General features: G+C 38.2%; 1 protein-coding gene across 1 annotated transcript in view; it reads left to right on the top strand.

The window, feature by feature from the left end:
- Positions 1–12,751, top strand: part of grik2 (glutamate receptor, ionotropic, kainate 2) — a 130,805-nt gene that overhangs the window by 66,189 nt on the left and 51,865 nt on the right. Inside the window, exon 7 of the mRNA XM_079468568.1 lies at positions 10,535–10,678. Coding sequence (XP_079324694.1) covers positions 10,535–10,678 — 144 coding nt within the window. The remainder of the gene's footprint in view (positions 1–10,534; positions 10,679–12,751) is intronic.

The raw sequence follows: 12,751 nt of genomic DNA on the forward strand, positions 1-12,751 counted from the left end.
ACTTGGTAACAGACTGAGCGGAGCCGTCTGTTAGAACCAGGTCCGTTATAGGTAGAGTCATCCCTGATCAGGCAGACCCCTGTATTAGGACTAGTGCCCCATACGTAGTGACTCCCCTCTGGGTCGTCCCGTGTGTTGAATTCCTCACTCAGGATTTCCCGATTGGTGAATCTGTGACCTCCCCGCCGGTGGTAATCCCACCTGGATTGTCCCCCTATTCGGGCTAACACCATTCCGCATGTTGTTTTCCCCGCCGGGGAGACCATGTTAGTGTCTCCACATGTAACCTCCCCTCCGGGTAGGATGTGGCCTCCGTAACACACTCTTCTAAGAAGAGAGCAGTGTTTCCCCAGTGTTCGGCTCCGGACAGCTCCTCGCTACTAGAGGCGTACGCCACTGTCCGTGAGGCCGTCAGTAGAGGCTTCTCAGTATGATCAATACTATGTGGCTGGAAGATTACGTCTCGTGGTAGCACTCTTGTGACTCGCTAGCCCAGTCAGGGTCGCTCCGCTAGAGGTCGTGATATCGGTGCTAGCGCTGTGGCGTTTAAGATTGATCCCCAGTCAGTCTCTCACAACGTCGAGAGACCGACTGAAGGGGAACGTCTCGGTTACGTATGTAACCTCCGTTCCCTGATGGAGGGAACGAGACGTTGTGACTTCATGCCACAACGCTGCACCGAATAACTGCAGTGAACGGGAGTGCCCTCTCAGGTTCCTCAGTACAAAGGGTGAGTGAATGACCGCCGCCATCTTCCTTTATACCCGTATGTACGGGGCGGAGACTGGCGTGCGCGTGCCATTCGCCAAAGCCCATTGGCGTTTTATAATTAATTATCTCGGAGAAGGTAGGTTCTCAAGATCAAACCCCAGTCAGTCTCTCACAACGTCTCGTTCCCTCCATCAGACGTAACCGAGACGTTTTCACCATAAAGCCATAATAGATGTGGCATTATGAAAACAACGGTCAAAAAGGTTAAACTCTGAGAATAAACGAGTTTTTGGTAGACAATGCAGCTAGATGGTTAAAACATTAAAGTTAGTAAAAGTAATTATTAGCAATAATTGAATATGTAATAATTTTATGAGGGTTTTTTATCCATTTTGAAACAAAGTGTGATTATTTTTTAGAAACTTTGACACCGCTCAAGAAATATCAACGCATTGAAATTATTGTTGTTGTTGATTAATAACATTTTCAAGACTCTAATAATAAATAAAAAATCAGCTTGACGTGTAGTATATAGAAAAACAACAGGGTCACCATGTCAACCAACTGGTATTTAAATTCTAATAACGTATGAATGTTCGGTAGCTATGATAAGAACTGAATCTGGTGAAAATTAAGTCGTAAAAAATGTGACAAAAACAAGTATATATAATATGTTTTGGTCATGGACATTTTCAGCCTAAGTGTGAGTTTTTTTATTGATGCACGAGGGTTAAATGATACTGGCAAATATATCACATGTAAAAAAGTAATTTAGTCTGTGCAGGATTCTAGCTGTCAACCTACACTCTCATTAGAATGACACACCAGTATCACACTCCGCGCACCCTTCCTCAAGCAATTTTATGATTCATTGAGCTCAATGAAGGCCAGTTATTACAGTTTATTTATCAATAATGGAGACTCAATCATTTGGATTTGGGGCTGAGATTTTGAGGGTGATTTTGAGATTGTGATCAAATATAGAAAGATGTTTTGTCATTGACAGAATACCACTGCAATGTAAATCAGCCAGCTCTGACTAGCCGTGCTCATGTAATGTGGACTAGTGAATAATACTAAGGGATAGGTCAGCATAACTTTCTGGATGTTACATCAGAAAATGTGAAAAGGAATGGAGGCAGCTGGGGAGCATAAGCAAGATCTTGGGTGTCTGTTGGTCTTGGTTTTGACCATCAATGCAACTGAGGTAAACATTATAATGGAGGGACCCTATACGCCTCAGTGGAAACTTAAAAACTCTTAATGTTTTTATTTTAATGTATATTAAAAAACATTGGGCATGTGATGAATCACAATTCTCATATTACATACAATGCATACATTATGGTTTAAGGAATCAATTCAAGCAAATCGTTAGTGATTTGTGAATTTTTTAATCGAAGAACATTGTGACACAATGGGAAGTTTGGGTTAGTGGTCCAAAAAAAATACAAGAAAGGAATTAATAGAAGATGAATACTCAACACCATTATACAAAGATGGTTGATAGTGTTGTGAATTAAGTCGAGTGAACCAACAGACAATCGTTTTCCTGAAGAAAAATAGTTTTCCGGCATCTCCAAACAGAGTGACGCAGGGATATGTTTTTGAAATAGGCAATAGAAAATATTATTTGTTTAGAATACAAACATTAAAAGTCAATGAAAAATCTTAACCAAGTCTGTTTTTGTGTGTGGGGACATCAGTGTCAGAATTATTCATTAAACACACAGAATTTGGCCCCATGTTGAATTTAACCAACGATGAAAAGTAGGGGCCTCAGGGACCAAACATCACATCACGTATCACACATCCAATCAGCCCGGAAAAAAACAAATGTCATCATTTTCTGCCCTAATATGACTCTACTAATCTCAGTAATGAATTTCATTCTGGCCTTGACACATACACCCCTGAGCCTAAAACGTTTCACTCTGGTTTTCTTTCCATCTCTTCAACTGCATTTTAGCTTCACAGAATTTAAACAAGGCTATTATCAGAAATAATAAATATGATAAAAATGAAACTTTTTTTTCTTTAAAATGAAAATTATTTTGTTCTATAAAACATTCAAAAGTAAACTGAATGTGTTCTTTTGAAATGCTGCAATCTGATTTTAGAAATAATAATAAACATATAATAACATAATAATAAACATATGCATTTCTGGGTGTTCAGTGTTGCGGCTTAGTTACTATGCGTCGTTCTATTGATATAGTTTTGTGGGTCAATGTGTTTCGGGTTGTGAAGTTTTATCTGCTTTAAGTCTGCTTTATGAAGTTTTACACCTTTGGGCCACTGTAATAAACACTTTCCCTATCTGCAGCATTGCTTATAACCAACATAATGTGCTTGTGCTGTTTTTCTTTTGTTGATCCACACACATGCGTACACATTTGTGTCTATGAAGTATTTATTACTCTAGCCTAGGGATTCATGCAAAATAGTCACAAACACAGAAGCAATAGCCCTCAGCATCCTGGATGCAGTCCGGGCTTTGTAAGCAGAGCACAGAGTGACTGACAGCATCACTGATGTAGTGTGTGCACAAGCCTCCCAATGGGAAGATTCATTGTGTAGAACTCCGTCTGGGGTGAGGGTCAGCATGTTTAGGTTGCAAAAGCCTCCGTTGCGTTTGGAGAAAGGAAAAGGGACTGTGCAACATAGAAAGCGAAAATAATTCATCTTTAAACTCCATGGAATCTAAATGTGGCTTTTACTAAATGCTTTCATATATTTTAGTTGTCTTTTCTTAAGTTGCCCATTATTCAGTTCGATCAAAATATAAGCCACTATTTAATTAAACCCTGACCTGTTCCGGTGCATTGAAAAACAGTTCAGGCAACAAATCAGCTTCTCACATGGACACCCCACATTGCAAGAGGTTCACATTTAAATTTCATGCGGTGGGGTGTTTGGGAAAAAGCCTGCTTTGTTGCCTCTATAGAACTGCGTAAATGATCGCTGTTTGCACTGAGCAAAGATGGCTTTAACTCGTCGCTTTCTTTAAGAGCCGCATGTGCCCATTGAGGTGAATGGGAAATGCTAATACAGTAGATATTGAACATCTATATCTTAGTTGAAATCCAAAAGAATTATTGATCCAGGACCAAAAAAACATTACTTGAAAACGGTACACAAGAAAATGTTTCTATTTAAATTATTTAATTTAGACGAAATCATTGGAATGAATGCTAATGAATTAATCTCAGATTGCGATACTGTAATACATAACATAAAAATGTTTATACCCAGCCCTGAGCAGGGATGAAGAGAAACCTCCCTGGCAGACCTCCACATTCTAACAATTCAAAAAAGTGTTGAAAGCAATCTAAGCAGAAAAGATTAAATCTTCCAGCACAAGCCGGGAGAGCAAGTGCGAATTGGGTGCACAATGGAAATACATGTGCAGTAAGACTCACATCGGCTGACACAGGGGGAAAGCGGCTTTTTAAGTGTTTAGCTTTGATTTCATTCAGGAGTGGCATAATTGATTTTAATGAGATGTGTATAGAGTGAAGTGGTTGCATTACTCAATTATTTTTCTTTTTGCCCGTTGGGCTCGGCTATAGAAATGTACATCATTCTCCAGCGTCCACAGCCACAATACTCAATCTCTCTCCCTCTTTTTGTCCTTTTCCTGCTTCGCCTCTATATAGCTGTGTACCTAAATAGCAAAAATAGTGATCAAATAAAAAGCTTTTAATCAGAGACAGTCAATTTTTCTTATATGTTCTGTACCTATCATGAAAACTAATGTTTTTTTAAGTCAAACTGCATTAAGACTCTTCATCAGATTGTACATTTTATAGACAGGAAACCAGGAACAAAATACAGAGGGAAATAAAATTCTGAAAGTTGCTACCTGGTACAAAAGGAAGTAACAAAAGCCAGCTGGAGACAAATGTCTTCAAATGCTTCTTATTTTGGGGATGTTGTAACAGACAGTATTTTATACTGACGTGCTTGTTTCGCTTTAATATACATTAATATATTGAAAACATAATTAAATAAATGCAACGCAAACATGTTTTTAGGACTAATAGAAAATATTTATACGAGTGATCCGGTTTGTTTTCCAATATATCCACTTTTGCCAGAATAAAACATAAAGTTAAGTTATCCTATACTTCATTTACTCTAGAATCTTCGGCTTGCGTTAGCTTCACCAGTCTTTTGTCTTTTGCAGGCTGGATGTGTTGCTTTAGTATAGATTAAACCAGACCAATAGATTCATGAAGCATTGATGAAAATCTGCAGAAAACAAAGGCACGAAATGGAATGCACCCTGAGCTTTGATTCCAGCCCCATCTTCCCCGCTCCATCACACACATCAGCGCTAACACACACACAGACACACACACACACAGGTAATAGCGGCGCTCATTCAATATTCTGGTGGGGGCTCTGTCTTCTGTTTGTCCGACGTTATTACTTATTTATTATTCACAATGCATAAGCCCGCCTAGTTGACGTACGCTGCTTTACCGGTGGCCTGGGTGACTAAGTATAATGTGTATTCTCTGCAGATAGGCAGCAGGGCCCCCACCTCGGCGGTCCCCTTTTAATGGCCTAGCCAGATGCCAGGATCAGGGGAATGGGGTGATCGGTCATGTGAATTCACGACACGTTCCCGCCTGACAACGCCTCATCCTATGCCTCAGCTTGGTGTCTCATCTCCCTTTAAGACCAGCAACTGCCACTTTGCGCTCCCCGTGCACTCTGATTGATTGACAGACGTGGAATGGCGAACAAGTGATTATGAAGCCGATCTGTGTGTAAGTGTAGAATGAGGTAGGAGGGTGATTGACAGCTTTGTAGCAGTGTGAAAAAGCCACCAGTCAAACTTCCCGTACACACAAACACCCCTCTAGTCATTCTGACCAGCAGCTGGCGACTGAAGCCCAAAGCTGGACGCTCGCATCCCGCTGCCTTTTCACACCCATGGCATGGGCTTTCAGCAACACTTCCTTTGGATAGATTATTATTATTATTATAGGGTTTTATGATCCTCTCATAGTCATTCGTAAACCTTTTTAAAGGTAGCACCAGCTAGCACGTCGGGAAAAAAGCATTTATTTATAATAACTGTCTATAGATGGTTACAGCGGCAACAACATAAACAAACGCTACGTGGCTCAAACTTAACTTCCGGTGGAACTCTGTAAAGAATCAAACTGTGAATTTAATACAATTAATATACAATTAAATGAATTAATTAAGGCTGTCAAACGATTGATGATGATTTTTTGTATCCAGAATAAAAGTTTGTTTATACGTAATATATGTCTTTGTTCTGTGCATATTTATTCTGTATTTATAAAGACAAACACATACCATTTTGGAAATATATACATGTATGTATTTATATTAACCAATCATTTAAATTATATATAAATGTTTGTACATATTAGTTAGTTATTCAAATATTGAGTATATTGACTGTATTACTGCAATTCATTCTGTATTTTGCCAGATTATGGTGATCCTGGGGTTGTGATGATGGGGCCCTTGAATATTGTTGCCCAGGGTACAGTGAAGTGTTAATCTGGCCCTGAGTGGGAGGTCGTCAATGCTGTCTACATATTCTTTAAAACTGAAAAATGAAAATACTGTCATTTACTCACCCTCAAGTTGTTTCAAACCAAAATATGCCTTTGTTCTGCTGAACACAATGAAATACAGTATATATGGAAAAATGTTAGCAACTGACATTTCTGGGAAAACTTTTCTTTGTTCTACGATACGATATTTTGAGGTATTTAGGAAAGCAAACACTTCTAGGGCATCTTACCGGTTAAACCATGCAATTAAACATGAAAACTCTAAGTGTTTTACACAGTGTTGCAGGGATTATTATCATTGATTTATCCTTGCACACCATCATTTTTTAAAATTCATTTGATACAGAAAATAAGTACATCGCACCAGGGACGTGAACAGGAATTTTGAGGGGCAGTTGCTCATACCTGAAAAAAGGGCACCCCCCCCAAAAAAAACTCACGGGCTATATGAAGGACTGAGAATAGCAGGGTATTTATTAATATATATATATATATATATATATATATATATATATATATATATATAAAGAAGTAAAACACTGAAATACAGCACTCAATCATCTTAACTTGTACTAATAATAAAATAGAAAAACATGACTTGAGTCATAAAAATCCCTACATCAATATCCCTATCAAAATAACTCCTTGAATTGTCTCTCCTGAATCTGCCTCTTTTCAGTGGGCATCTTGGCTTCAAACAATACCAGAAATAGTGATAGGATTCAGGCATTTAACCGTTTTGAATAAAATAATAAATGTAATGCATTACTTCCATCATTCATTCTTCTTGCTAAAACGAAAAGTGAGAAACTAACTATCAGCAGACATGTAGCTTAGTTTGCCTAATGCCTACCTACCAAAACAATAGTAGCCTAGGCTGCTTGTCTTCAAGCTATCTGTCTTATTATTTAAGCTAAACGTGGCAAACTCAGCCTGGATTTATGAAAACTTTAATTAATTTCATAAAACTTGATGATGATGATCGTTCATTTGTTATACATCACAAACTCACCTTTTCTGACAACGTAATGGTGGCCATTTCCATAACACCAAAAACAAAACTGGACACTTTGCAGCATTTATTGAGGCAAGAATTATTGCATAGGACTCTGGTGTACTCGCAACTACAATACAATTTTGTACATCATATTGGTGATATCATGATACAGTGATTCTGAAACAGTCTACTCTATTCATTGGCAGACAATTTTTTGAAAAAATATTTGATCTGAAGATGTACCTGCAGCTCGTCGGTTACTTTTGTTTTTCTTTGCTGGCATGTCTCATGTCCCTTGACTACTAACGTCCACTTCACAGCGACATCCATGAAAAGTGTCTCTACTGCTCTTTTGTCCATTCCGGATTAAATGAGGTCTCACGTTTCAGCACGTTACCGTTATGATGTGGACGTACGTAAATCCGGACGTACGGCCACGCTAGACAGCGTTGAGTCGTCTCAGCCGACAACCGCGACAATCTCTTTCTAGGGTCGCTCATGCAGGCTCAGCTCAGGTGTCGGTCGCATGCAGCGCTGCACCCATGTAAACAGAGTTTGCCCTTCCCCTTCTGACTTACACTTTCGTTGCCTGAATATGGAATTGAATGAGGCTTTGCGTTTTTTATCTAGACCTATGTGAAATTCTGCATCCATTGTATGAAGTATTTATTTATTTTCCATCTCGGAAGGGCCACGTGTGTCGAGAAGGGCACATGGGCAGTTGCCCTGGCAACCTGAGCAACCCCCCTGTGCACGTCCCTGCATCGCACCTTCCATTTCATGGTGGCTTTACATTTCTCCTGCTACATTAATTAGTTTTCTTAATAAAGTTTTGCAAACTCATTACATTGATTCAATTACTGTAAGTAAGCTTGACTAAATTAAACTAGTTTAACTTACAAATATAAGAAAAGTAATCGTTACTTAAATTAATTTAGTTGATATTACTAAATTGTACTTGTACGTTTATGTACTAAAATCTCATTAGTACTTTTTGTTGTAATGCATAAATGCCTGCATGTAAGTCTAAATGAGCGACATCTCACCACCGGCATTATCAGAGTTAATGTTCTTTGAATGAGGCAATACACTTTTCTGAACAAGGGTAACCTCAAAGCTAAAAGCTATTCTAAATCTCAAAGATAAAAGAACAACAAACGCAAATAAGTCTGTATCTTTTTACTAAAACGCACATACACTAAATTTCAAAATGCACTTCCTAAATGTAGTCTTACGCAAAGCTTGCTGGGAACTGGTAAAACCACTTAACCAATCGTGTTGAATTAACTTGTTTAAATTAAGTAAATTAACATTTAATTTCTAAATGTATTCAGTATTCAGTGCTGTCCCAGAAATGTCAGTTGCTAACGTTCTTCCAAATATCTTTCTTTGTGTTTACAAAGAAATCTATACAGATTGGGGGGATTATCGCTTTTATAATATACTAGTGTTCTTCGTATGTAAGTGGTGTACACACGCATTTCAGCCTGTTCATGCACAACACTTCTTATGCTGAGAAGTAAAGGGACAACTTGTCCCGCTTTATTACAATTCATAGACGAGGCAAATAAAATGTGCAGATGAACGAACGTGTTGGTTACAGGATTAATACGTTTACGTCTGATCACTGTGCTTCAGATGTTTTGTTTCCGTGTTACTCACAGCGCTGAGCATTACAACCAATCATAGACGCACACTACATAATGACCAATCAGAAGTTTAGATGAGTCGTCGGTGTAACAAAACTTCCTTCGTTGCGTGCAGCGCACTTCACTCTAGCTGACAGAGATGGCCAGTTATGGCGCGAGTTCCACGCTGTCAGCTTCATTCATTTTAACGAATTTATCACAGAAGTCACGGTTTCAGAGACGTTTTTCACTCGCTTTCGGTTCATTGTTGGTTTAAATAAATGTTTCATGCTGTTAAAAGAAACAATGTGAAGATTTACTAATGCAAAACCTGCAATGATCACGCTCAAATAGTTTAAAAGAATATTACATGCAGTTTAATGAGTTTAATGTTTTATTTGACATTTAAAATCATGATTACAATTTTAAGAGCAATAATAACAATGTTTTTTTCTCTTAAATTACATTAAAATGTAATGTACCTATTCACCTTAACTTACATTAATCTTACAACGTTATGTAATATTGGTGTAAACATGGCACTTTTGAGCAGTATTAAAGAGTCTTTATATTAAACCATGTCATGCATCCTTCATTTTTTGTATTGGTTTTTTATCCAAATCGTGCTAAAATGCAGTCAAAAACTCTCCATCTGCTTTGCAAGAAGCTTTAGCGTAGCTTTAAATTCTACTGTATTCATATTCTTTTCAGCTATGATAAGACTAGGCTACATCTCTTAAGGCAGAGCGCGCTGGTTAACATTTCAGTAATGTTTAACACACACGGCTCATATACACAATCAGGGCAAGTTCTACAAACCTGCTATATGTGTGCAGTATGTACGTTGATCTTGTTTGGGGGCAAATGTATATGATTATTCATTTAAAAATATATTATACAACTTGTCTTATTTGGATGAATTTCGCTGTCCTTTAGCATAGCAAAACTTGAGAGAAATAGGCGGGCCGAATTTGAGTGGCACCTACCCTAAGAAATGTAATCTCACTCCAAACCTTTGATAAAGCTTGAGACCCCTTTGCATGATTAATGTAATTCATTTCAAATGCTTACATTTCTGAAATATGCTTCTGTTTGTTTTCCTTTGGAAATGTAGTTTCTTATTAACTCAGGACTTCCAGTCAGGCTGTCGTCTTCAGACACGCTGGTTTATCTCTGATTCATTTCACAGCAGCCGTACAAACAGGCTTGTGTGAAGTCGCGGTAATATCAGGGCAGACCCATCTTTAGCCACAACCTTGCGGCAGACAATCAGAGACAAAAGCTGGAAAATGACAGGTTTGGCTGTGATTTATTTGACAGGATAGCAATTTCTGAAGCCCCTTCAGGCATCATTTCCATACTGGCCCAGTCTGGGAGTCTGGGTGTTGTGATTGCTTTTCAATCATCCAAGGCAAACACTAATTAGATTTTGGGCCGTCAGTTGGTGCGCTAGTAAACTGAAGGCTTCCCTGACACGTTTTCATTGTTAGACGTGATCTGTGATTGGACGTTGAGTTGAATGTGCTCCAGTTGCACATTGTGAAGTTTTTAACGTCTTCTGCAAGCTCGATTAAAAGTCCTCAGGTGTGTCGCTGATGACCGAATGACCCGTGTGTGTTTGTGTGTGTTTCCAGACAGATGCAGCCTTGATGTATGATGCGGTGCACGTGGTGGCCGTGGCTGTCCAGCAGTCTCCTCAAACCACCGTCAGTTCACTCCAGTGCAACCGCCACAAGCCCTGGCGGTTTGGCAACCGCTTCTTGACTCTCATCAAAGAGGTATTGCATCACACATTACAGGAGAATTCCACTTAAAGTACGTATAAGGGTGATTCCAAGAATTGTTTCTTAAGACATTATGGGCTGGTTTCCAGAACAAGGATTAGTTTAAACCAGGACTAGGCCTTAGTTAAATTAGGATATTTAAGTTATGTATACTTTACAAAAGTATGGAGGAGAAGAACGCAAACAACTGCTTCAGGGAAGAATACAGCAGACTAGCACACATTTTCATACTTCCCTGGGACCGTATACCGTCACATTACATCTCAGATGCTTCATTTAGCTCTTGTACACAGCACCTTTCTTTTACATAAACTTTCCACTGATGGTAGAAGTATAAAGTGCCTTAACCAAAAAGCACAGGTTTTTATAAACAAGGTTCAATCAATATTAGACTCTTTTACATAAGAGACACACTTTCTCTTAAAAAAAAGACTTAAGTTAAAACAAAGCAGTTGCTACACCGTCTTATGCAGCCCTTAAAGGCAGTGTCCAAAAGTAGCGTGAGTGGTTAGTGAATTCACTTAGGCTATGTGTGCTTGTGTATATATTTGCTTGTTTTTGAGACCTGAATATCAGCCTCACAGAGCTCTGGCGCAGAAGGCAGGAAATTTATCTTAATCTCCGGAAATGATTCTTCTCTGTTCTATTTCGAGGAAAACTAGGACGGCTAATCTGAACTCTCCCTGTCATTCTGATGCCTATATTTAGACTGACTAAAAGCTTTCTTTTCTTGCCGTGTATTTGCCAACCAAAGACTAGAAAAGACATAATGCTGCAGAGATATTAAAGCAAGGTGGTTGTCCTTCTGTGAGTATTTAAATGGACCTAAATGTCCCACCCATCACCCACCTTTCCACAGATCTTCTTTATTCAGGTTTTAAGCAAAGCCTGGGGCTGTAGAGGAAGACAACTGCAAAAGCAGTGCTGATATTCTTTATAGCACAGATGAAATAGAGCCGCTTGTCTGTTGACATTGTATTTCTTTGAACATGGCAGAGCTCTAATATAGACAGGTAAATGGTACAGGTCTAAAACAGAGCATGTGGAGTAAATATCAACTTTGTGTGCCATACATTGATGACTCGCATAAAAAAGCCATCAACAAGATCATATTAAAATTTAAACGTATTCAAAATATATATTTAAAAAAATCTAGATCTTTGTTTCTGTATAATATTATTATTAATGGCAAATAAGCACATGCAAATACAATTTAAATAATACAATTGAAATACATCAAGTAGTATTTTTGATAGTATTTCTTTTATTTCATCTTTAATAAGAATAAAAATGTGTAATTTACTATTTTATGATAATACGATTTTATCGTGGTTAAACCACTCAAGTTACCAGTAACACAATTGACTCAGATGGCAACTTATTGCTATACAAATGCAACAGCACTAAAATACATAAGGGATAAACCGCAGGTAGCATTGCATTAATGGGTTTTATTGCTCGACGTGGAGGTCAAGAACCACCTGACGCGAAGCACGGCAAGCTGTGGTTTATACCGCTTATCCAATGTTCATTTGCCAAGTTAAAGCTATTATTGATGTTTATAGTGTAATTTCTTACCAGACAGGTGAAAATTGCAGATATTTTGTCAGTTTATTTCAAATGTTATTAAACTAATTGGAACTACCCATTGCAGTAAACGGTTTTAATCCACACTTTCTAGCCAATCAGAATCAAGTATTCAAACAGTAGCTCATCCAATCAGAAAGTGGAAGTAAGATGTTTTATAATTATTTTAATAATGTCCTTTCATGTTTTAATACAACATATGACTTTTTTTCTTTTCATTTCGGGACGAAATATAAGCAGGTTTTCATAGGATTAGTCACTACAACGATTTCCTATTGTGAACTATTGTACACAACTGTAATGTTCACAACTGCACAGATTACAGATGAATGGCTACAAATGCTCCCTAAATATAGATCTATGGATGGTTCTTTGAAAAATGTGGTTGCTTTCTGTATGTGTGACCAAGAGTCAGTCTCCACTGGAGGTGATAGGTACCTTCTGATAAATGATGTATTTTCTCCATTTGGCCAGACAGGA

Source organism: Barbatula barbatula (genome assembly GCF_947034865.1).
Source record: "Barbatula barbatula genome assembly, chromosome: 12".
Taxonomy (NCBI): Eukaryota; Metazoa; Chordata; class Actinopteri; order Cypriniformes; family Nemacheilidae; genus Barbatula; species Barbatula barbatula.